This window comes from Rhinolophus ferrumequinum, chromosome 17, assembly GCF_004115265.2.
Source record: "Rhinolophus ferrumequinum isolate MPI-CBG mRhiFer1 chromosome 17, mRhiFer1_v1.p, whole genome shotgun sequence".
In the NCBI taxonomy this organism is placed as follows: domain Eukaryota; kingdom Metazoa; phylum Chordata; class Mammalia; order Chiroptera; family Rhinolophidae; genus Rhinolophus; species Rhinolophus ferrumequinum.
Genome location: NC_046300.1, coordinates 9,595,301 through 9,622,063, shown reverse-complemented (window position 1 = coordinate 9,622,063; position 26,763 = coordinate 9,595,301). Strand labels below are relative to the sequence as shown.

At 45.2% G+C, this 26,763-nt stretch overlaps 1 protein-coding gene across 1 annotated transcript in view; it reads left to right on the top strand.

Moving 5' to 3' along the window:
* The window catches only part of LARS2 (leucyl-tRNA synthetase 2, mitochondrial), a 122,287-nt gene that overhangs the window by 83,894 nt on the left and 11,630 nt on the right, over positions 1-26,763 (top strand). Inside the window, 6 exon segments of the mRNA XM_033133036.1 lie at positions 404-541; positions 12,857-12,957; positions 15,542-15,724; positions 17,222-17,391; positions 19,069-19,146; positions 23,397-23,508. Coding sequence (XP_032988927.1) covers positions 404-541; positions 12,857-12,957; positions 15,542-15,724; positions 17,222-17,391; positions 19,069-19,146; positions 23,397-23,508 — 782 coding nt within the window.

Sequence of the window (26,763 nt, the reverse complement as noted above, 5' to 3'; positions counted from 1 at the left end):
ATTGTAAACGCCACATCGCCCCCTATTGGTAAGAACTAAAACATCTCGATTTTTCTGTCATAATAAAAATTAAATCTAGATATTCAAATATGCATTGTACAGAAATACCCTTTTTGCTGGAATGTTTTCCTCTTGTTCTCATCTTATATGAAAATGACATTTGTTAAAGTATGTCAGTAATGCCTCCTGAAACAGTTTTTATAAATTGTATAAATTAACATTGATCTGATATTTTTCTCCTTTGTTATATAAGCTTTTCTCTTATACTTTCTAAAGAAAAGTCATTGTTTTTCTCTGACATAATTTATTTCAGGGCAAATGCAGATTACAATCAGTCTGTCATTAATTCATGCAATTGTAGCAAAGCAGGTTTTTAAAAAATGACTGTTTCTCTTTCTTCCAGCCCTTTTAACACAGCGTTGGCAGATTACTGGATGCCTGTGGATTTGTACATTGGAGGCAAAGAACATGCGGTCATGCACCTGTTCTATGCGAGGTTCCTCAGTCATTTTTGTCACGATCAAAAAATGGTCAAACACAGGTGAGCATTTATACTGCTTTGCAAAAGAATTCAGTACCACAAACAGCACCTTCAAGCTGCAGTCAGTTCTTCTGAAGCTGGGTAAATAATACCAGCATGTTGCAGAAGAGTTCTATTTTTCAGGTGTACGTTAGAGGTCATTGTCAGCCTTAACTATATGAAGTGCGTTTCTGTTGCTTAACTGGGTCTAGCAGGTGGTATTGCATGCTCGGATGGAATCTCGCCTTCAGCTCTTCTCCATGTAACTGAGTTAAGTAATTGAGATTTGCACTTATGAAGCAAAAAAGAGCGGTTCATAATGTTATATGGCTTTTTATAGCTTCTCATGAGAGGTCATGTTTATCATCTGGTCCCTCTGTAAGCTCTAGTTCTAAGCTCGATTGAATTCTAACTTGATATTTCACTATGATTAAAATATAGAATGTAAACCTATTGATAAATTATTTTCCTGTTGGCCTATAATCTGTTTCCCTTTATGTTCAGAAAGTTGTACATGTGTGCTTTTCCCCATGAAATACATCATTTATTTAAAAGATGTATTTGATGTATTACACAATTTAAAGAAGGAAATGAACATCTATTCACCCCGTCCTCAGCTTAAGAAATGGGGTATTACAGGTCCCTTGGAATCCCCGGGTACCCTCTCTAACCTCCCTCTTCCTGCACCAGGACCCCTCCCCCAGCTAACCCCATCCTGAATCTTGAATTATCCCTTCTCTTGGTTTTCGTTATAGATGTATCACCTCTGTATACATTTTTCAACAATATGTATTGTTTCGTTTTCCTGTGTTTGAACTTTTAATAAGTGGAATGTTTCATGTATTCCGTCTTGCTTTCCTCGCTCAGCATTTTTTGGGATTCATCCATGTTGCTGCATGGAGCTGTGTTTCATTCCTGCCTCGCAGCTGTATGGTATTCCAGTATATGGAAAGGGATTTCATACCACCATTAGTGGCCGCTAATGAACAAAACTGCCGTGAGCATTCTTGTACATGTTTCCTGACCCACATGTGTCAGCATTTCTCTAGAGTGTGTACCTAAGAGTAGACTTGCTGGATTGTAGGGTTTGCAAATTTTCACCTTTACTAGGGAACACCAAACTGTCTTCCAAATGGTTTATATAAACCTACACTCCCACCAACAGAGAGAGGTTTTACATCACTCACTGCCAATGTCTTCATCATTACAACATTTAGTATCATCCACCTTTTAAAATGTTTCCAAACTGGGGTTTATATAATGGATTGCTCTGTGAGTTAAACTGGAATTTAAAGACACTGCTTAACTTACTGAGGTTGAGCATGTTTTTAATGTTTAGGGACCTGTGTGTTTTCTTTTCCATTAGATCCCTGTTTGTGTCCTTTGTCCTTATTTCTTCTGGATCATCTTTTATAGATTGTTGCAATTCTTTAATTATTGTGGATGCTTTTTGAGCAATATGGATTGCAAGTATTTTTTTCCCAGTTCTTAGCTTGTCTTGTTTTTATGATGTCTTGTGATGAACAGAAACTCTTAATTTAATGTAGTAAATTTTAATAACCTTTTATTGCTTTTAGTGTCTCAGTACCATTAATGGAACAGTTCATCCATTTCCCCACGATCTGTAGTGCCCTGTCCGTCATAAATCAAGTTTTCATATGCATGTGCAAGCCTATTTATAGGGTCTTTATTCCTGCCATTGGTCTGTTTGCTTTTTGCTGTGCTAGTTATTTACTGGCTTTCTTGGTTTAATTTTACAAGTCTTAATGTCCGATGAGGGAAGCCTTCCTACTTTGTTCTTTTTCTCTGGAGTGTCAGACCTTTGTTCTTCCATGTAAATTTCAGATTCAGCCTGTCAAATTCCATAGACATATCAATTGGAGTTTAATTGGAATTGCATTGAATGTACATATTTGCTAATATCTTTTCTCACTCTTCTTGCATTTCTGAATCTGAAATCCTTGCCCTTTTATTTGAAATATAACTTTAGAATATCTCTTATGTTCTTTAGTGAAGGTCCATCTGTTAGTTCTTATTTGTCTAAAATATACTTATTTCAGCCTCATTTCTGAGTTTGCTAGCTCAATGACACATTTAAAACAGTGTTGTTAATATATGGTGATGGAAGGAGAACTGACTGGGTGGTGAACACGCAATGGGATTTATAGATCATGTATTATAGAATTGTAACAATTGTCACATAATGCTAAGCGAAATAAGTCAGACAGAAAAAACAGAGAACCATATGATTTCACTGATATGTGGTATATAAACCAAAAACAACAAAAGAACAAGACAAACAAATGAGAAACAAAAATAAAACAGTGTTGTTGTTTTTTATGTGTTATGTGTCTTTTTCACTTGTTTTGCATCAGGACAATAATTCAGGCTGGCTTGTCTGCCACACTGCCAGGAGCATAATTCCTGGGAAATATATATACATATATATGCTGGTTGTGTTGTTTTTTTAATATAGCGTCCTTTAGAATTTTTTTTTTACAGTGAAAAATTTTTATATTTAGAATTAGCCAGCTGGACTCAGTTTAGATGATTCCAATTTTGTTGGCAACGTCCAAAGCACCATAGTCAGGAGCCAGTCGAACATAGGATTTCTCTCCATCAGGCCTGATTGGGGTGCTGACCTTGGCCACGTCAGTGTCATAGAGCTTCTTCCCAGCCTGTTTGATCTGGTGCTTGTCGGCCTTGATACCATAATGAACACAGTGTACTGTTGTCTTCTATCTTCTTCATGGCTGACTCGGCAGTTAGGGGGACCTTGCTGATGCACAGTCGTCAAGCTTCTTCCTTCAGGGGGTGCTCTTCTGAGGATATTTAGGCTGCCTTCGATCCGCAGTGTCTTGGGCCTTTAGAAGGTGGGTGACGTGAGGATCGTTTTTTTTGTGGCTGTGGACACCACCTTTCAGCACTGCTTTCTTTGTCTTCAAAACCTTTGCTTTGGCTTCGGCTTCAGGAGAGGCAAGGGCTTCCTTCTTCACTTTTGGGTGGCATCTTCATGAAAAGTTAAGATATTTGTTAAAATTGCAGAGAAGTAAAGGGGGAAAATATCTGATTATCTCCCTGTCCAGATAACACTCGTTAACAATAAAAATGAAATAATTAAAAAGTAATTAATGCATGTCTAAGATTAAATTTTTTAGCTGCACAGAAAGTGAACATTAAATCTCCCTCCCTCCCTGTATCCTGCCCTCCACTCTTCTCAACCCAACAGTTTTCTTTTGATTTCTTCCAGAAAAAGATTTTGCGTATCTCTGTTTCTATTGATACGTATACTCATTTTTAAAAATGTTACCTATATATCTTTTGCTTTTTTGACTTAATGATGTATCTTGGTGATCTTTCTATGTTAGCACATACAAATCTATTTTTTTTGCTAATTTGCTATTTATTTTTAAGTTATTTTTAAAATTCAAATCTATTCTTTTAATTTATTCATAATATACCATCAGATGGATACATAATTTATGTAAGCAGTCACCTATTTTTTCGATTGCTGTTACAAAAAGCATCCAGTGACTCTCTACATCTATATTCTTGGCAGGTATTTGGGATCATATCTGTGGGTTCAAGTCCTAACTCTGGGGAATTCTGGGTCAAAGGATTCGTGTTTTAAAGTTTTTGATGGATAAGAAATACATTGCTTTTAAAACTTCTGTAATGCACATTAAAATCCAGTTTCATTAAAAAGGAGCACATTGAAAGCTCCCTCCCTTCGCTCTTCCTCTACAAGCACACACAGGTTAAAATCTACTGTGCAGAAAACTAATTTAGAATCTAAATTAAATACTTAAAATAATTGTCTTCTCATTGGTCCCAGAGAGCTTCATGGGTAAAAATAAACTGGTCTACATCAGAAGGACACCAAACACATAAGCAGCGTCAATCCTCAGGTAGTAAACTAGGTAAAATGCTTGTACCTTGAGTTATAGAATTTATGATTCTGCCTTGCATCTCTTCTCTATGGAAAGTTCTTTATCTCATTAGATAAAGATTACCCTTGCGGATGGAAATCGTGCCCTGTTTTGTCACAGTCTAGTGGATATGGTACACTCTCAATGAATATTTGTTTAAATAAATTGACTTTAACCCCTTCATATAAATAGTTAGAAATTTATGTTCTTCAAAGGAAAGGTTCTCCTTGGGATAGGGAGAATTGGACAGAGGTTAAGGTCAAAGACCAAATACAACACAAGAAATATTTCCTTCTCATGGAGGTCTAGAAACAAAGACCACAAATGATTTCTGGCTCCTTAACAGTAGGGCACATTTCTCCAGCTTCTGAACAATTATTTGTAGAAGTAACAAGTGAATCAATAAATTACTCAATGGCTAACTATTTTAAGGTATAGGACAGGGCCTGGGCTACATTTATGACTTCTTTACAGTGGTTTGAAATTATATTCGAGGAGAAAAAAGGTTTGCAGAATTCCGATATCATTTTTAAATACAGTTTTTGGGATGACTTTGTTTCTACTCAGTTGAATTTCTAATTTGCAAAGCTCCCAGGTACACATGGAACTTACTTTACTGTCAATTTTAAGGGACAGCTGTATGGCGTAAATGGAAATGTATCTCTGCGGCATTTGGGGTTTTTAATAAACTCTTTACAAGATAGTAAGATTCTATACCATGCCTTCCCACCCCCTACCCCCCAAAAGACAGAGATTTATTTTAAGTACTCAGAAGTCTGATCTTTTTGAAGGAACCGGAAGCCATCTTTTCTGTGTTTCTCAACACAATCAGCAGGATTCCTCCCTGTTCGATCACATCAGGGCCACAGCAGCCCCTGAAAACTGCCTCTGAGCCTCACCTCTTTATCGGAGGTGTTTTGGTAAACCCATCGGCCACAAATGAAATGAAAAGCGACCTCTTCCTGTGATGCGTCATTCAAAACGCTCCAATTAGAATGTCTGAAAGCCTCCAAACAACTTTATCAAGCTGGCCTAGGAGGACAAATTGAGACCTGTCAACCACATGTGCCTTTCTCTGCATGTATTAGCTATTTCTTCTGAAATGTGTATAAATCAGAATCTTACGTCTACTTCTGTACTCTGTTGGAGTAGCATTGTCATTTCAGAAAGATACTTGAGACTACAGCTGGTCCGCTCTTGTTTTCACTTCTCGGCCCGTTGGCCACTGTCTCAAGCAGCAGCTGTAGACGGAGCCCCAAGACCTCTCTGTCCCCTGCTGAGTCGGGCCACTGATCAGCATCTGCACAAGAAACCTACCTCCTTTGGTTCTCAGTGGCCTCGTCAGTTAGGAATTCAATCACCTCTGAGCCCCCTTTTCACTCTGTAATTCTGGTTAAATTTCTTCAAATATAAACAGCAAAGGTTCATGGGGCTCTACTAATCTTTCCTGTTTTCCAAAAGCGCCCTGGCCTTTTCTTTCATCACTTGCACAGTTAGCTGTGCAGTTTGAACGTTCAGAAGGTCTCCTTACCGTTTACAAAAAGCTGGCCTCTGGGTTGGGTGTGCCACCTCCGGGACAGCAGGTGCCGTAGTTCTGTGTCTGAAACACCAGGTTCATGATTAACTCCGAGTTAATGTCAGCAGGACATTTGCCAAAGAAGGATCAAGAAACACTGTAAAATGTTTTTCTTCAGGCAGGCAAAGAAATACAAATTAAACAGCAGTGAGGTGCTGTTTTCCATATTGCAAAGAGGCTGGGACGAGAGCTTGCACGCTCGTGCTGCAGAAAGGCAGTTTGGAACAATGTTTCTGCAAAGCATTTCAGCAATCTATAGTGAGAGCCTTAAAAATATGCACACTTTGGACATACGAATTGCACTTCTAGAAATTTATTCTAAGGAAATCAGCAGAAATGCAAACTTAGGCACCAAAGTGTTCGCATGTTATTTCAGAAGCTAAAATTTTAGCTGCAACCAAAACGCCCCAAAATGCTGAGAAAGAGTAAATCAAGGATAGCCCATGTGTATGGAGGACTCTTGTACAACTCTTTAAAATTATGTTATAGAGAAGGTTTAGTAACACGGAGAAACACATCTGAAGTGATGAGAAGTGAAAAAGCAGGATACGAAGTGGTAGATACAGTTTGTTTATTGCTGTCTTTGTATGTACATGCACAGACATACACATACAACATGCAAGAGAAAAGACTAGAAAAAATTATGCCAGTGCATTAACACGTGTTTTCTCTGGGTAGTGAACTTTATTAATGATTGTATTCGTTTTTTAATGTACTGCTGATTTTTTCCAGATTATTTTTTTTTTTAGAACAGTGATGTAACTTTATAACAGAAAAAAAAAAGTCATTTACAGTAGATATGCTGCATCAGGGAAATGCACTGAGCCTCCCAGTTTGATTGGTGGGTGTGGGGCCGGCCTGAGCTGTGGCTGGACATCAGCACTGAGTGGACACTACAGAGGGCCGCGTTGCCATGGGAGAATGGGGCGTGGCTCACCGCCACTGACCCGAGACAAGGAAGCCTCTTCTCTCCCTTTGAGAGAGAGGCCGAAACACGGGAATCTTGTCAGTTGTTGCTGTTGTTGTTGAATACAACTCAGAGAGACACTAAATGCCCCGAATTGAAATTCTCCCAGCAGTTTGCAGTCAACAGAGTGGTGGCGTCAGAAACCGCTTCTCCTTCATTAATGGCTATCTGCTGACTGGGGAGAAGTCAGCAGGTCCTGGTCCATGGAGCTTTTTCCTGCTTCTCTGATCACACCGGAAATGGAGCTCTTGGGAGAAGAGAAAGGAAGGGAAGAGAAGGGAAGCTGTTTCGTTGTTTGTTTTCTTCAGTTTCAGGTGTACAAAACAATGCAGTAGTTGGACATTTCACCCCTCACCAAGTGGTAACCCCTCCCCCATGTATTGCCCCTCTGACATCATATACAGCTGTTACAATGCCATTGACTCTGTTCCCTATGCTGTACTCCACATCCCGTGACTATATATATTAAATTATAGTTGACACACAGTATTATTCAGCCTCAGGTGTACACTGCAGTGGTCAGGCATCTGCACCATCCATGAAGTGGTCTCCCTAATATGACATGTGCCCATCTGACACCCTACAACAGAGAAGAGAAGCTTTACTTGAGTGTCACGTATCAATAAGGCTTCCTTCTGTGCCGCTGGCTGGCTGCTAGGAAATAGAGATGGTGGTGATTTAAGAATGAGCCTTGGCTTAATACTTTGAAACTGGCTAATGACGTGAGCATGACGTCCTAGACACAGGGCGGGGAAGAAGAGGAAGGTGAGCTCGGATCGGGAAAGTCCAAGCTCAAGACTGTTTTCAGAGATCCGTGCTGCCTGTTTTCTCTTTTCCCGATCTGCACGGTAGCGCCTGACCAGGTCAGGAGTGGGCGGCAGGCCATCTAGGGCTTCACGAGTAGGTCAGTGTCATCCACAGTGACTAGTTAGGGCTCTGCGGAGTCCTGAGGTTCTCGTAGCCGCATCTTAGATAGCACGTTCCTCGTGTGCAGTGATTTTTCATGGGTGCCTGAGATAGCTATCCGTGTTCTGAAATGCCCTGTGTTTCCTATGAATTCGCAACCCTCCTCAGCCTGCCCTCCTCCTCAGTTTCTTCCTCCTCTCCATCTCTCCCTTCCTGCCTCTCTTCCTGCCTTCCTTTCTTAATGGGACAAAGGTGGTCTTCAGTGACCAGCAGGTATCAACTGTTGTAATTTCTGAATTAGCGCAGCCCAAACTATCAAGGAAACATTGAAGATTCATCGCTTGTCATCATTCTTCTTGCCTACGGCTGTGCTGCAGCACACGCCACGTAACCCACCTCCAGGGGTAGTAAGGAGAAGTAAGAAGAAAGCCGACTCAGAGAAGAAAGAGCACAAATGTATGTTCATGAAATGAAACCATCTAGGACTTTCTTCAAGGCAGAGTCCCTGCGTGATGCCCCCGTTTTTCATGGTCCCCAAGTCAGAAGGGGTTTGTTGATGGTTTAGAGTTGCAGGTTTTTCATGTTCTTTTAAAGGCCCCTGCCGTACTCAGTGACTATGATGAATGAATCACTCAGTTGCGTACACAAGTTTGTCCTACCATTTGTTGAGTGAATGAATGCATGAGCAAGTGGGAAATACGTTACACCGGTCGCGATAATGATAATTATCTTGACGATGAACTTGGCCATGTGGTGTGATCTCTGCTCCAGCAGGACTGGGTTCCTAGTCCAGCAGGGCCCTCGCTGTCCCCTTGACCCTCATTCCCATGCAGCAAGTCTCACACTTGGTGCCTCTTCCCCGTGGTGGTGACAGTTATTTATGAGCCTGTCTTAGGCTGCCCATCTTACTGTAAGCTCTCTGATGAATTGCAGAGTGCTCTGTACCCAGTTGTCGCTCAGATGCATGTTGAGTAAATAAAGTGTGACTCTTCATTCAGAGCTGAACTACACATGGGGGTGGATGTGGAACCAGATTCCCACAGCCCTGTCTGTGGAGCTTCCCTGGGGGCCCTGGAAGAGTGGGGGGGGTGTCACTGGGAAACAAGCAGGATTCCAGGAGCTGGGAAGCACCCCTCCCCCACTGTGAACTTCTGTACAAACACTCCTGGGGTGCTCTCCCGTCTCATTCCCTTGGTCCTGCTGACCATCCTGTGAACTTGAAGTGGACAGACTTTGAAATCTTTGCACCTCTCCCTGCAAAAGGGTCATGGCCCCAACTGGAAGCTGTAACACCCCTTGCCTGCCCTTCATTTGCCTCTTTCTTCCTTCATCTCTCGTCCCCCTCCACTCTGTCCCCACCTCTGCTGCTGGCAGGTTTATTTATTCATGGGAACAAACTTGATTGAGTTCAAACCAGTTAAGCTTTACTGCATCTAGTGTGAACTAGGCACTGGGAGGGGTCTTCAGGGATTTTCCTTCTCCTTCCTCAGAGGAAGAAGGCAGCCAGAGAAGCAGCTCACCTGAATGCACAACAAAATTTAGTGTCTGCCAGATGCAGTTACACTGGACACACCAATAAGGAAAGAGCAACCAGTTCTGACCAGGAAGGCCTGAGACGCCTTCCCAATGGAGGTGGCATTTGAGTCGAGCCTGGAAGGACTAAAGTTTTGACAGATGGGCAGTTTTGATGGCACTTCAGGGAACTGGGTCAGTGAGAACATGGAAGCGCTTATGGGCAACATGTGAAAAGAGCAGAGAAAGTGAAAGGGAGTCAGAGAAGTCCTTGATGGCCACGCTGAGGAAGTGGAACTTGATTTGGAAGTAATCGATCTTCAGATACGACTAGACTCTTTCTTTTCCTCCCTCACAGCTCTGAGGGCGGTCAGGCATTGGTTTGGTTCAGTGATAGGAAGCAGGCTGGCTCCCTGCCGGTAGGCAGTGCTTTGCCCAGCAGGATACCCCTTGGGCTGGGCTCAGTGCCAGACACACAGAAGGCACTCAGTATATACCTGCTGAATACAGAAACGCTAGATTTCACTGGTGACTCTGCTTTCTGAGAAAGTGGTGCTAAGAATTCTGAGTCTCAGTCTGAGCCACCCGGGAAGTGCTGCCCTCCCGGGATCAGTGATATCTGAGTGGTGGGAGGCCGGGCACCTGTGCCAAGTCTTCCATTTCTGCTCATGGTGATCCTCTGAGACGAACCCTGCAGAACTGCAGCCCTGGGGGAGGAGAGCCCGGTAAGCTTCAGCCACCACGTAGTGTTGTGTTTCAGAAAGCACGGCTTACTTCATTTCACTAGCAGGCCTGTTTTGGTGCACTGCTGTGTGTGAAGGGACGCCTGCCAGCTTTGGGGACACGCCCCTGAGATGCCTCATAGTGAAAGGGTTAGGAGTGGGTTTGAAACAGGCAGAACTAATCAGCGGTGTTAGCAGCCAGGCTAGTGGGCCCTCGATGGGGAGACGGTGCCTGGAAGGGGTTCTGGGGCCTCCAGGAGGGTGGTCATTCTGGTCATTGACTTGGGTGCTGCTCACACAGGTGCGTTTATGTTGTGACAGCTCATCAAGTTTTACCGCGAGGATTTATATACTTTTCAGTATGTGTGCTGGACTTCGTTTAAAAGTTTACTTTCAAAAAAAAAGAGAGAGCGAGCATTGTAAAAGAAGAGCGCCTAATGCTGTACTCCACTTGTAAATATATATATATATATGTAAAATTGTAGTTGACGTTCACTATTGTTCAGCTTCAGGTGTACAGTGCAGTGATCAGGCATCTACATCGTCCCTGAGGTGTAACGGCTGTATGAGATGTCAGAGGGGTAGTAAATGGGAGGGGGGTTATCACTGTGTGAGGGATCTAAATGATAAATGTCTAACTATTACATTGTTTTGTACACCTGAAACTAATAAAATTAAAAAAAAAAAAAAAAAAGAGGGCCGAGGAGCGTGCAGCCTTGGGCAGAACGGCTGGAGTTAGGGTCCGATGGCGGCAGGTTGTAATTCTGCCCTCTCCCAGAAGGTGGCGGCGTTGTGCCACTTGACAAACTGCGCGAACAGGATTCCTGTTTCCCCGCTCCTTGCGGCTTAAATGCTACTGATTTTGATTTGTCTTTGGGAATTTCGATTACTCCCTCCCTCCTTCCACCCCAAAGACATCTTTTTTTATTTCTCTTAAGAGTGACCAAAGCCACGAACTCACAGTGAGAGCCGAGAGGAGAAACCTCCAAAACTGGTGCCCTGGGGACACTAGAGCCTGAGACAGGAAAGTCACCCTCTCAGCTCCGAGCCAGCAGGGGAAGGATATGCGCTGTTCTTTTCGTGTTAGGCAGCAGTGCGTACACACGCACACACACACACACACACTCATAACAAGATTTTTAAATACGAAGACCAGGAATCCTTTTTTTCTAGCTGACCCCCATCTCTTTCCCAGTCTCTTTGTTCCACTCCATCCCCACCCCCGAACCCACTAGAAAGTTTCCTTTTAACCACCGCTGCCCGCACAGCCATCATGACGGGGGCTGCACACTGTACAAATCAGGGGCCTTTCCGGAGGCCTCAGTCAGTAACAGCTCATCTAAATCAGCCTTGCGTGGAAATGAGACCCTGTTCAATTAGCAAAGCCAGCGCCTCCTACCTTCATCACGAGAGCCCCACGTTTGTGGCTGTTTGGCCTCTTGGAAGTTACTGGGTTGTTTTGAACTTCTCGATAAAAGCCAGCCTATGTAAGGGAACTCGAAGGCCCGAAGGGTTTGCCGATGGAAAGGGGTGTCCGGCTGCTGGTGGAGAACGTCACTCCATCTCCCACGAGTGAATTCTACCTACTGTCGTTATAAACATGCAATGCTCACATATGTTATCAGCAGATGTCTCCACGAGTCATTCTTTGAGTTTGGAATAGCTCTTGCTGACATACTTCAACGCTGAATCGGGGATTCTTCAGAACAAACCATTCTAAATCTGAAATAAAGCCATTTCAGTGTGAGGGTCGACCTCTATTTGTCCTTTTATGAGAAAAAGTTTATATTTCACTATTTAGCCAGTAAAGGTGTGACTAACATGACTTTAAAAACAGGCACTGTAAATAAATTATAATCCATCCATGCTGTAGAACACTAGATAGCTGTTTAAAAATGAGATCTATCTATATGGAGTGTTGTGGGAAAAAAACATTCATATCGTTAAATGAAACACCACAAAGTAATATGTATTATGATCCCATTTATTTAAATCTGCCCTCAAAATCTGTACAACCATATGCCCATATATATATAGGTGCCCATATATATGTAACTGCCTCCTCCAGGGGAGGTATACCTAGAAAGAGGGGGATAATGTTTGAATTTGAACAGGAAGAGTATATTCATATATAATTTGTATGACTTAAACATTTTTCAAAGAACGTAAGCAGGCACTATATATATGGTTAAGGAAGAAAGCAACCTGCTTGAACAGAGCCCAGCTTAAAGCCGCTGTGGCCTCTTGAACCTTCTTTATGCTGGGTTCAGCATGTAGCTGACATTTGTGTGCTGCTTTAAAATTTAAAACAGCTATTTTCATGCAGTCATTTCATTTAATCTTTCCAACCACCCTTTGAGGCAGATTTTTACCTCCATTTTACAGCTGAGCAAACTGGTGCTAAGAACATGTAAGTGACTTGCCTGGGCTCATAGAATTCGCCGAGAAGGAGAACTGAGATTTCCCATCCAGGCCTTCCAAATCTGAAGCCTGGTGCTCTTTCCACTTGTGGAAAATAGTATCTGCTGAATTGACTTGATTTTTCTTATCACTTAATTACAAGCAGCCGTTTTCTCAAGTTGGGTTTATAGGTAGCGTTGCTCCGCCACCTGTTTTCATGGAGGGCGGTTCTCTGTCCATCTGCTGGTCAGGTCTGTATTGCTGTTTCCTTCATGCTTTGAATGCCTACTCCACCAGTTTTCTTTTCCTATTATCTTTTCTCAGAGAGCCTTTTCACAAGCTGCTAGCCCAAGGCCTCATCAAGGGGCAGACATTCCGCCTACCATCTGGTCAGTACCTACAGAGAGAGGAAATAGATCTCACAGGTAAGAATGGCCCATCTGGTCCCATCCAGGTACGTGCAAAGAACTGAGGCCAGGCCTGAGAGCCACTGACAAAGCCCGTAGATGCCACCGCGAGGCCTTGGCTGGGTGGAGAATTCAGGGGAGGGACCTGTTGGCCTCTTGGCCTCCGAGCCTCAGCTTGCTCTGGGCTGGCGCCCTCCGAAGCCAGGGCCTCAGACTGGCGTCTGCTCCTGAGCCCCATCCAATCTGGCTGCAGTGTCAGCTTCGTTTGTGTGTCTCACAGAGCCAGCCTGGGCATCACCTCCTGTCGTAGCCCGTGTTTGACAGCCCCTCTCAGGGACAGAGCCCCCAGACCCAAGAAACGCTCTCCTAAGACTGGTGCACCCTCTGTGTTTCTCCCCATGTGGTCTAGAGGTGTGTTTTGGAACCTGCAGGGGCCACCCCTCTGCTTGCTCCCAGAGCAGACCCGTCGGGCACTTCCCTGGTGGAAAACCTCCCCCTGACTTCCTGGACTTCCCTCTTCTCCCAGCTTTCCCAGTCATTCCGTCCACTCCGTGTTTTCACTCTTCCTCAGAGTTCTTTTGTTTGGTGGCATGATGAGGATATGTCATGTGCACCCAGCGCACAAATGAAGTAAATGACGTGGTAGGAAATGGGCGGGGGTTGTACCTAGAGGCAGCTGCGAGAAACCCCCAGCCCTCTGGCCATGACATTTAGAAAAACCAGTGCATAGTACATGAGATTAGGTGAACCCAACACCCCTTAAATGGCAGGCAACCTTCCAAGCCAAGCACTAGAAAGAAGGTTTGGGTTGAAGCGGTCAGTGAGTTACCTAATTAAAGCATTAATATGTCAAGTTGAGAACGGTCAGAAAGCAGCTGGCATCGCAGAAACTGGCAGTGTTTCTCCAACACGGACCAGAGAGGAAAGGAGCTAAATCCGGGGCACACACACGTCAGCTGTTAGCGACGTACCCTGTGTGATGGGCTGGCCTGCCATGTGTGGTTGTGCGGTGTGCACACTGGACAAAGGCCCCCAGCCGAGGAGGTGACCAGGTCCTGAAATCCAGCCACTTGCCAAACCGTACACTTCAGGGCCACACCTGCCAAGGGAGGGCACCTTTTTCTAACTTCCCAACTTCGGTGCCTAGAAAGATGCCTTTTTCTTAATTTGCACAACAGTGCCGTACAGGCCAGCCACAGCCTGGAGGGGGTGTGCGTGGGCAGCCGTGGTTCCCTGAGCCTCACCGGAGCCTGCAGACAACATCTTCCCCCGCCCGGATGTCATAGGCCACACAATGCAGGGAACTTCTTCCCATTCCTCACGCAGACTTGTCCCCCAGGTCAGAATACTTGCATCGTCAAGGGAAGGTCTCCATCTCCTTAATGGGTGTGCCGCTCATGAAGTATGGAGTTGGCTTTTAGGTACACGCGTCAGTTCCTTGGGAGTTTGGTTGTTGTTGGAGTCGGGCATTATTTGGCTGGAAGGCACAGAAATCCACCCAAAGGCAGGTTTAGGGTTTAGCACGAGGACATAGGGGTATCACCCAGACACAGCTGCAGGAAATACAGCCGGACCTCACTCTATGTAGAAAGTCACCAGGCCACTGCTTTCTGTTCCCTTCCCTTTTCTTCCCTTCTTTTCCCTTTCCCTCTCCCTCTCTTCTTCTGTCTCCCTCTCTCCCTCCCCTAGTGCCTCATCCTGCTTCTGTCTGTTCTCCTTCGTCCACCAGGCTTGGATTGTGTTCTCCCATTATTTGTTTACCAACTGACCTTGGAGAGCCACTGTGCCAAGTCTTGCCCCATCTCTCTAGGACTTTTCGATTCCAGCACCCAGCTATATCAAAACAGATTCTATCTCTTGGTTCCAGTCCCTGACAGAGCGGCTGAGTCTTGTCAGATGTCCTTCTTGGTCCCAGCCACTGGGGCTTGGCAACAAGGTCACCTCGTCCAAACATAACCATTTAAGGCTTCCTCCATCAGCACCACCCGGACCATTGGTGTGGACGGGTGGGGAGGAGATGTTGCCCAAGGAGATCAGGGCGTGGCAGGCTGGCACTGCTGGGGGACGCCGCATTTAATGTGAGCTCAGCCAGTTAGTTCCAGGGCCCTGATACTGCAAGGTCCTGTTTGGGTGCCTGCGACACGGACGCCGAGACCAGGCCTGGAGGTGAAGTGGCCTCCCAGGGTGCTTTGCTGTTTGAGGCCCTCACTGGTCAGCACAAGCTTCCACAGGAGACTGTGAACCCATAAAGAAAACAGCAGTGTGTGCTAGTCTTTCTCATCCTCTTTTACTTTCCTTTTTTGTATCTGAGAAATTTACTTTTATAAGGGGGGAAATTGCTTGGTATTATTTTGTGGTTGAGAAAACGCTGTCACAGGCCATTATAACTATATATTCACGAAAGGAAGATTGGTGGTGGGAGGTGGGCCTCCTTCATTTAAAATCATTTTTTATAATATAAGGGGGGGCGGGGAAGAGGCATGTGAAGTGAATTAGCGGGATTCTGCAGAATTGCCCGCCGAGTATTTCCTCAGCGAATATATTTTTGTGGGACTGAGTCAGAATCACGCACGCCACGCCTGTGTGTTACTTCGCTGTCTAGGTTCGGCTCCTGTCCACGCAGAGACGAAAGAGAAGTTGGAGGTAACGTGGCAGAAGATGAGCAAATCCAAACACAACGGGGTGGACCCGGAGGAGGTGGTCGATCGCTACGGCGTCGACACGGTCCGGCTCTACCTGCTTTTCGCCGCCCCTCCTGAGAAGGACATCCTGTGGGATGTGAAGAGTGAGTCTCCTGCCTCTGCCTGCCCTGCCTCCACTGTGATCTGCCGAGAGAACCCGTCTTTGCAGAAGGCAGTCGTAGAGGAAGGAGTCTAGGGTCAGGCCCACGAAGCGAGTAGCTTGTGTCCCGTTCTCAGGCCTGTAGCATTCTCAGCCCGGCGCCCTCAGGTGGAATGAGCCCCAGCGTCCCTTGGGGAGCTCGTAGCCGTGGCAGAGTCCCGGTCTTCACCCCGGACCTGCTGACACAGGGCGCAGGAACCTGCCTTTAACGAGGCTGTGGTGTTTGGATGCAGGTCCCACGAGGACCCCACCTTGAGAGCATTTCCTTAGAGCCAGACTGGCTGCCATGCTACCCCTAGGCCCACCATGGTCCACAGAGGCCAGGCCCCTCTTGACTTACCCTAAAAGGTTTTTTTCCTAGAACAGTGGCGTCGCCCCTCACCAGTCCAGAAAACGCCGCCTGGGGCCTGGTGTTACCCGTGACCGCTTCAGTCACCAGAGCAGCCTCTAGAAGCCCCCTCGGGAGATTTGTCTCTCCAGAACCATTTAGCTCTAAAATGGCGTGAGGTCAAATCATCTTGGGTGTCTGGGTGTCCTAGAATAAACTGTCCAGCAGTCATTCCTTCCTTCGTGTGGTCTGCCCTGTGTGTTACAGGAAGCAGAAATCAGATGGCTGGCATCACCGTTTATTTAGACTTTCCGTTTCTAGTGAGAGGTGTGGCCTGGAGCCGTAGTCACAGATGCTAGCCCTAGAGCTGGCTGCATCGAATCCCTGGGGACTTGGAAATGTAGACATTTAGGCGCAGGTTCTGACACCCTACCCTTCCCTGCAGGGTGGGCTCTGGGAATCTGTTTCTAAGAAGCCTTCCAGAGGTCCTGCTGTGCATCCAGGCTTAAGAATGCCTGGTCCAGTTGCCAAAGTGTAAAAGACCTCGACTGGCCCTGATTTGGCTACCGTGTAATCCAGGGCCACAAGATGAAGCCATTCGACTTCTCCAGATCAGATAGCACTAGATTTGATGAACTGTGTGAAATGGGTAATCCCCGCATATCTGACAAGGTCGTGGATTGTGTTAAAACACCATGCGCTGTACAGACCTGCAGCTCCCAGCGTGGTCTGCGGACCGCTGCCACCGCACGGAACCCGTCCTCGTGAGATGAGAAACGTGTACCAGTGTGAGTCACCTATGTCTCCAAGCACTATTAGTACCACAGACACTTACTTGTCACAGGAAGCTTTCTTAATCAAAGAGGCAGTCCGTGGGCAGCACTGTGGTAGCCCTGCCATCCAGTGCTCCGAATGTCTGGGGTTCTGTGATGTGATGGCATCAGCCCAGACCCTGGAAGCCAGGGAGGACCCTCCCACCTGCCATTGGACAAATCCATCAGGGCACCATGTAGTGCCATCTTCGATTCCCAGGTGCTTTTCTTGGCTTGGGTAAAACCAAATCAGTCATTCTCATGTGTCTCTTTCTCCTTCTCATTTACTCGCACAACTCAGCTGACGCCCTGCCCGGTGTGCTGAGATGGCAGCAGCGTCTGTGGTCCTTGACAACCCGATTTATTGAGGCCAGGGCTTCTGGGAAGGTTCCCAGGCCTCAGCTGCTGAGTAACGAAGAGAAAGCCGAGGCCAGGAAGCTCTGGGAGTACAAGAACACGGTCATCTCTCAGGTCAGAGACTTTCCGGGGGACACTGGTTGATTCTATGACTGGGCACTCGTCTGCGTGGCCCACCTTCTCTTGGGGCAGGTCGCTGTGGGTCTTCGTCTGTCCTCATTATGGTGGAGCCAAAGGATAGACATTCTTATGAAAGGACTTGCTCTCAGGAGATGGCTGTCTCTAATGATGTCTTGAATTTGTGCTTCCTGGATCTCAGGAAGCTGCCCACTTTCGATGTCTCCATACTTAACACGTCCAGGCAGAGAACCAAATTCAGGATCACACTAATGACACACTACATATATTATATCAACAGAAACAATTTTATAGTTGAAAGCGCGTGGAGAGACTCTGTTCTTTAGCCTCCTTATTTTACAGATGGGGACAGAGATGAGGCACAGAGAGGTTAATGTCTTGGTGAAAGTCACACAGCTCATGGGGAATGGAGCAGAGATTAGAATCCAAGTTCCCTGATGCTCAGCATAGCAGTGATTTGCCCAGTTACTTTGTTACACAATATCCCTGTGAGTTATTGTGGGATAATTTTTGCAAATAAATTATTTATTCATGTTACCTTCTTAGGAAATAGTATGTTATTGTCTAAATCATTTAAAAAGATTCTTCATTGATAACAAAACGCTTTAAGGTTTTTATCTAGAAGTCTACCATAATACCATAACATTTGCCTTTTGAAGGACTTTGTGGGGGGAAAAAAAGTCGTATGTCTCTGAAAAGGAGGCATTTAGGAAATCTGAAGCCGTTTTTAATAGGTACCAGATACCCCAAATGCCCCTCAGGTTGAATTTTTTTTTTTTTTTTTAAGATGTGCTGATTCAAACTTATAACAGCAGCCACAGTCCCTTACCTGGACTTTGGTAACTAACGGCATTTAAGGAGCAGGATTGTCCCTCTGGTTTGTATAACCTGGAAGTGGCCCTGTCCAGCATGTTCTCATTTGGTGACACTTCTTCAGCTTTATTTCCATCCTCTGTCTTCTGGTGTGGAGACACAGAGCTCAGTGAATTGAATTTCGTGATCTGAGTGATGCCTGAACGATTGCTTTCATACCACATATTTTCTCTCTGGATTTGGCAAATTCTTCTATTCTGTCAGATAATAGAATTGGGATATTTCAGCAAGTTGGGAGCTCCTGACATCTTAAAGATGTGTTATGTTTCTATATTCTTGCCCAAGGTCAAAATTGAAAAGCACACAAACAGGAAATAGCTGACAAGTCCTACGAGTGTGCTTATGTCAACTCCACATTTGAAAGTATAAAACCAACCTTGTCGCATCTACTAATAATCTTCCTTGTGAATTAATGTCACGGGACCAAGGAGAAGCGACCCCCTTTCTCCCACCTGTTGACTGTCATTTTGGTGTTTGCCCTTCAGTGGGCCCCACCTCCTGTTCAGGTCGTTAGCAGTGTTTTCTTAAGGACCTACTGTGCGAACCAACACTGTCCCAGACATGGGGGAAGAGGAATAGTCTCGAGTAGAAACATTGACATGATTTTAAAACTCGCTGTCAGCACATTGTAGTGTTGAAATATTATCATGATTATTTGAGATAGGGACTACTTTTATAAATAGCTATGATTGCATTCATTTCATTTCACATTTTGGAGATTTTTTGTGGAAAGCTTAAAGGAATTTTGAAGACAATGAATGATTCAACTTTTACCCATAGGTGACCACCCATTTCACAGAGGACTTCTCACTAAATTCTGCGATTTCTCATCTGATGGGACTCAGCAGTGCCCTCTTGGTAAGTGGCCTGTCTTTGGTTGCAGAGCAGGGAGGTGGCCTATGAGGTCTCAGATGGGGGACAGAGTGCAACACCATGGTGTCTGTCACCTTCTCAGTGTGGCTGTATTATCTGGAAGCATTTTTTCCATAATCACAACCTAGTTTTATAGCTGGAAGTTTCTTAAAGATTATCTGGTCCAAACCCCCTCCCCCACTCCACCCCCCAGTTTGCACATGAGGTCACTGAGGCCCAGGGCGGTTAGATGCCACGCCTGGTTGATGAGTGACAAAGCCAAGAGCAGCCTGGAGCCTCCCTGTCTTCCAGCTGTACTCTTTTCTTCATGCTCTCCCTGCCTGATTTCTGGAACTAGCGGTGATACCTACCCCCTTGCCATCACTAACATTTGACATCCAATTAACCTAGACCAGTCAGATTTGTTCTCACTGAGAACAAAAATCAGCCTTTGCAGTATAGACTCGTTTTGTTATGACACGCAACTACCATTTTTCTTGCCAGGTAAAGGACTTGTCAACAAGTGGAGCTTAGACAAGTGGTTAGTTGTTTGCACAACAACAACAAAAACAAAAAAAGTGCATTAAAACTATTAACAAAGGCTTTTTACAATTGTTGATGTAAGAAATGTCCAAAACTGTAGGGAAGATTAATGAGTTTATTTGAGCCAATTATTACCAGAAGCAAAATCTCAACGATTAAGAAAATTCTACAGAGAAACGGCAGTTTTGCAGCTTATTTTATACGTTAGAATCAAAGGAGGAGACGGAAGAAGGGTTACATGAAATCCATTGGTGATAGATTAAGGGGGTGGGAGAAAGCAAAGCAGGGAAATCTCTGGAATTGGGCAAAAAGTAAAACAAAGAGACACATACTTCTTTTATATTGGTGGGTACAAGATCGTTAATAATTAACCTTTATAGCACACAGACGGTATTCGGGGAACAAGATAACAAAGAGGAGTTGTGTGGCCGGTGTGCTGGGTGTGCCCTGAGGGGTCTGGAAAAAGGGATTATTTTGAGGGTCTATGGCTTTATTATCTTAGATGCAAAAAAGACAATAAACAGGCCCACTTAAGATAAAGATTAACCTTTGTCAAGGAAGCCACAAGCCAAGGATGTGACTACCGGCCATGACCCACTTTTAGTTAGGAATCTGCATGTTCAGACCATCCCATGTGGTTAATTCCAGCCTGTGAGTTGTAGCGCCCATCACACTGGCCTCCCCTGAGCTTGTCAGGTTCAGTCTGTGGCCCCTTTTTCGTCCACATAATGAAGCCTTCTCCAAGCTTTTAAGAGCAATGGAAGAAGTTTACAGATTTGACTACATAAAGCTTATCATTTTTAGTATTTTAAAGCATGCCATATTGAAAGATGGATAAAAACTGGGGAAGACATGTATGACAAATATGTCCGACAAAAGATTAAGATCCTTAGTATATGAAAATAACCTAAAAATGGTCAAGGGATGTGAAAAGATAATAATTCACAGAGGATGAGAGAGAAATAGCCAGTAAACTTGTGGCAGAAAAAAAAAACTCTGCCCCACGAGGTATCACGAAATGCAAATTTAAAATGAGATGCTATTTTTTACCTATCAAATTTGCAACTTGCAGACTTTTAAACAAAACTCTTCTTCGTGCAGTTGCCAAGACAGCGAGACCAGTCTCACACCCCAGTGATGGGTGTGGTTGATGTAATTTCACCAGGAAGCACTTCAGCTGTGAGGCCCTGGGGTTATGTACATCCTTTGACCCAGGGTATCTATTGGCAAGTGATTGATAATCACGGAGACTTGGAGCCCCAAATGTCCTCCAGTGGGGAAATGGGGAAATGACTTACCTCATATCAATAAGAAGGAAATGTGCCACCACCATTGACGTCTTGTCTTCCACAAATACTTAATATCAGGAACTGGTCATGAGCCAGGGTTAAGGGCAAACACATGCTGTCAAAGTGTCCATATGGTAAAAACCCCAGTCGTGAAAATGTTATGTGTATGAGTGTATATATTCACCTATTTTTGCATTTTTGGAGACTGGGATAAAATACACTGGGTTTTTTTCTGGGTGATACAACTGTGAGTGGTTTTGTATTTCCCAAATTTTCTGAGCTGGGTGTATGTTTGTTTGTTTGTTTGCCAGGAAAAAAGGGCAAATATTACAGAAAATTAAATTAAAAAATGAAACTTCTACTCCCGGGCAATTCATTTTGTCCACAGCCCTTCTGGGAGAATTTCTCTGTACCCTTAACCATGAAGTTGTACTCAAACCTCTTAGAGATGATTTTGCAAAGATCATGCTGTGATTGGAAAACTCCATCCTTCCTGAGCGCGCCACTCTCCCCACACCTCCACGTGTCACTAACCTGGAAACTCCCCAAAGCTCGTACCCTCGGATTTTAATGGAGATTTTAATGGAGGCACGATCCGTTACCCTCTCCATTTCCAGCCCCTCTCTCCTCTCCGGAGGATGAAAGGGAGGGAACTGAAAGTCCCAAGAATCTAATCATGCATTGGTCTTTTGGTGAGCAACCCCCACCTAGCAGCTATTCAATTCAGGAGCTCACCCAGAGTTGCCTCATTAGAACAGAAGACACTCCTACCACCCAGGAAATTCCAAAGGGTTTAGGAGCTCTGGGGCAGAAACTGGGGGCAGAAACCTATATACATTTTTTCTATTGTTTCACACATACACCCATGCATTTTTTAAAAAGACCATGTGTAGTATTTGGGGCCTCTCTATACTCAGCAAAATACATCATGTGGGTCCTGCTGACTTTTAATTTTAACAAACATATCACAGAATTAAACCAAAATTGTTTTTATCACAGGGTGTTAGGAACACGTTCCAAGCGCCCCAGCCACCTTGGGCTCGTTTACCATGACTTCCTCAGGTGCCTTGAGAATTGCCGGCCCCTGTGAAATCCTAGCAGCATTCTTGCTCCAGCCACCTCCAGACAGCCCAGCTCCCTTTCAGGCCATTCCTGACTACACGCCCCAGCTCACACCCAGCCGCCCGGACCACCCGTGGAATCCTGTGACATTTTTGATTCATTCGTTGGTTTCCTCTCCAGTTGACCGTCAGCTCCTTGAGGGCAGATATTTTATTTTGTAAAATATAATAATAGTATTCTGGACATTTTATCCCTGAAGTCTGGTATATAGTAGGTAAGCCATAAATGGAAAGGGTATGACTGAGCTAAGTGATTAACCTCAGGAAGAAACTGTGTGTACAGTAACTGGCAAAGCTGTTTAAGAGAGTGGGAACCCCTGAGATCCCTGAGGGGGTGGGAGGTTCCACATTGCAAAATCTTTGAGCAATCTGCATTTCTCATTGGTCTGCAGCGCACAGGAAACCAAACAGAGGGGTTAAGAGTTTCACTTACAACCGAGATTCTAATCCGGACTCTCTAGGTTTGGTTAGTGGTGTACCCCGGGGCAGATTACTCTCACTTCCTAATCTTTAGCTGCTTTATCTGTCCAGTGGGGTAAGAATACCGCCCTCGTGAGACTTAAATGAGTTAGCAACAGCCTGAGGGCATAGTAAATGCTCAGTTAATAGTAATACACTTGCTCGTACTTCTACAAATTTTTTTTCCTTGCAAAAGTGGATAGCTTTACTAATAATTACTGTATTTAAGGATCCTGCACTCCAAGGCTGTTTCTTCTTTTGAAACATGGTTTTCAATTGCAGTTGACATCCATGTTAGTTTCAGGTGTAGGGCATAGTGGTTAGACATTTATCTAACTTATGAAGTGATCCCCCCATTAGTCTAGTACCCCCAGCACCACACATAGTTATTACAATATTGTTGATTACATTCCATATGCTGTATTTACGACCCTGTGACTGTTTTGTAACTGCCAATTTGTACTTCTTAATCCCTTGAACTTTTCCACTCTGCGCCTCCCACCTGGCAACTAGTTTGTTCTCTGTATCTCTGAGTCTGTTTCTGTTTTTTTTTTTTATTGTTTTTTTTTTAGATTCCACATATAAGTGAGATCATATGGTATTTCTCTTTGTCTGTCTGACGTATTTCACTTAGCATCATACCCTCCAGGTCCATCCATGTTGCTGCAGCTATTTTTAATACTATCCTTAAGCGGGGAAAGTTCTTTGTCCAGAGCAGAATTGGCTGGTCAAGAGGGTTTCTTCCTACCTGCTGTGTCCCTGGACTAGCGTGTTAATGGCCGTCCTAGCCCAAGCTGATTGTGTATGCCTCCGTATTCTCACGCTGTTCTTTTCTCTTCCTCAGCAAGCTTCTGAGAGAGTTGTGCTCCACAGCCCCCAGTTTGAGGACGCTCTGTGTGCCCTGATGGTGATGGCTGCCCCGATGGCCCCTCACATAACCTCCGAGCTCTGGGCAGGTAGGTGGGCAAGTCTCTGACTGACCAGTTACACTACCCAGGTGTGCGGGAGCCTCGTGCTGACCGTGATGTGGGAGTCAGATGTCCTCAGCCGTGGGGTGTGGTGTTTGGCATCGGTACTCATCTCGTACTCTGAAGAGTGGCACTTCTTCGTCAGTGTGGCCATCGCTGCCAAGGGAAAGACACTTCCCCGCTTTCAGCAATGTGCCCAGACAGGTGTGAGTCCTGGTGTCACCACTGCAAATCCTCTGTCATCGTCCTGCCTCCTCGTGTCCCCATGTCATGGCACCTTGTCATCTTTTTATAGAAACTCCTGTTTAGTCCCCCTTTGTAGATGGAGAAAGAGGCACCTGGGCATACAGATCTGAAATTTATTCCCTGAGGCTGTGATTCAGGCCTCTCCACCAAACCGTTCTTCCTGAACTGGGCCCCGAAGCCTTCTGACTGCCTGAGGCTCAGAAGGGTGAAATGCTGCAGCCTCTGCCGCAGCCACCGCTCTGGAGACCTTCACTCTGGAGCTCTGGGATTGAGTGGAGGGTGAGCCGGGGCGATTCTGCTGCACGGGCAGGTGGGGGGCTGTCCCCCGACATAAGACCTGGCCCTCAGCCGGAAGCCTAAGGCAGGACTTCGCTGCACTTGCCGCCTCTTGAGAACATTTTACAGGGCCTGTTGGTAATTCTAAAAGGCCATCCCTGGGCTATCTACGTCTGCTCCTTTTAAGAAATCATTGGAATATTCTTTACCTTAAGCCGTCTTTTTATTTTTTAGATTTTTATTAAAAAATATAGCTGACGCACAACATTATATTAGTGTCAGGGGTACACCATAGGTGTTCAGCGTTTCCATACGTAAAGAAGTGATCAGCGTAAGTCCAGCCACCCACCCTCTGGCCCCGTCCTGTGCTGTCACAATATTACTGACTGTACTCCCCATGCTGTACATTACGTCACCTAAGCCATCTGCTTTACCTGGTAGTTCTCCCTTGTCCTTCTTCTTATCTCTATTTTTTGTTTCTTTTAATACGGAACTCCCTTTTAGAATGATATTATGTTTATAGTCTCTTCCTTTGTTTAGAAGAAAAAGAATTCATTTGGCATTAAGTCACTTTGCCCTCGTGATCCTCGGGCCATTCAGGAAAGCCAGTTCAGTGTTATCATGTGTCTACTGTGCCGCTGGTCCTGGGTCCCAGCGGGCATAGAAGGAGGGGTGTTTGGCTGTGCCCCCCGCAGTGGCCCCAGTGCGGAAATGGAGATGAAGTGAGCCGCTGCTGTGCAGGACTAGATGGTGGCTGTGCTGGGCCGGGTGCCGCAAACCTCGTATCCGAGGTCTCCCGTGACTTCTGGGGATATGGTTGAGGCAGGAGGCAGGAGGCAGGCAGCCTAGAAGGATGTGTTGACGTAATGCTTTTACCTGGGGGCCTCTGAGAAGGAGCAGACCTCATGGCAGCCCTTCCCAAACATCATGACTAAAAGCCACGAGGTGTCCCAGGGACAGCGTCGGTTCATGGAGTACGTACTACTGGCCATACACTCTACAAAAAAAGTCACTCAGTGGGTGCTCGCTGTTTGAGTCTTCCAGAGACTAAAGTGAGCTGAAAACCAGGAACCACGAGAAGGAAATGCTAGCTGTGCTGTCCTGACGTGCTCCCCAGGAGGAGGGAGCCCTTGCTGGGTGTGTGATTCTGTGATGAGTTCTGTGAGCCCAGGAGGGGAATCTGTCAGTCTCATCACCTGATGAGTCTTTTAAACCCGGACACCTACTGCCTTTGGGGCTAAAATACTTAGAGCTGTCATACTAATAAGTCCGCTTTTTGGTTTGGACTTTTCAAGTATTTCAAAAGTGATACATGTTAGTTATAGAAAATAGAGAGGAATGATGAGTCTTCTCTCTATAGAAAGTCTTCCACAGGAGGCCTCAATCCTTCCTTAGCTTTGGGCTTTAAAGGGTATTGAGCCAGTACAGGTAAGGGTTCAGAAAAGTCTGTTTGTGCCTCAGTGGGTTCAGCCCCGAGAATTCTCTCCACATCAGGAAAACTGCAGCCCAGAGAGAATCAGGGACCTCACATAATTCTCAGATTGGGATTGGATCAAACGGGGGGGGACCGGCAGAGGGGCATGCAGTTCAGCTACCAAAGGATCTTGCATGGGCGTCGTCAGATATTTCTAGAAATAGTCCAACTGAAATGCAGTTGATTGGGCAATTCCATTCACAGGTAAGATGTCTCCTAATTAAACACTTATTTTTTTTTATTCTTACCCCCCCCCCCCCCCCCGCCTCCCGCCCCTTTGGCAACCATCAGCTTGGTCTCTGTAGCTATGGCTCTGTTTCTGTTTCGTTTTGTTTATTCACTTGTTTTGTTTTTTTAGTTTCCACATATAAGTGAAATCATACACTATTTGTCTTTCTCTGTCTGACTTATTTCACCTAGCTTAATACCCTCTGGGTCCATCCCTGTTTTCGTAAATGGTGAGACTTCATTCTTTTTTATGGCCAAGTAATATTCCACTGTATCTATGTACCACAGTTTCTTTATCCAGTCACCTATTGATGGGCACTTAGGTTATTGTTTTCATATCTTGGCTATTGTAAATAGTGCTGCAGTGAACTTAACGGTGCATATATCTTTTTAAGTTAGTGTTTTTGTTTTCTTCAGGTAAATACCCAGAAGTGGAATTGCTGGGTTGTATGGCAGCTCTAATATTAATTTTTTGAGGAATCTAAACACTTACTGATGTGTTATCACAGAGAAGAAACACAGGTTGACCAGCAAGGGGACCAAGAGCCCCAGTGTAGGGTTGGGTGATGAGAAGAATTGGAGGATTTGAAATTCCTGTTACCCGAGTAGTCTTATAACTGACTGCAGAAGGTGGGTGGGAGTGGGGCGTAGAGTTTTCAGCTGACAGAGTGGTGCTTTTATCTCCCTTATCTATCCGAAAGGCCAGTAGTGTTACGTCCTTGTAGTGCAGGGGATCCTGCCGACTTCGCCATGTGTCATGTGGGGCGGCCTGCAGGGTCTCTGGTCCCGCTCCCCACATAAGAACGCAGGACATGGTGAGGCCAAAAAGGAACACCCACGGAGCCATAGGTAGGGGAGTCATATTACTATACTCTCACTGGCGGCTGGGTTGGAGACACAGGGAGCAGGAGCCACAGGATCTGCAACCCTCACTGCGCCGCTTGCAGGCTCAGCCACCATACTCTCGCTAGCTCCCCTTTTCTGCTAGCGTAGCCACGGCAGTTATATTAGTGGCCAAT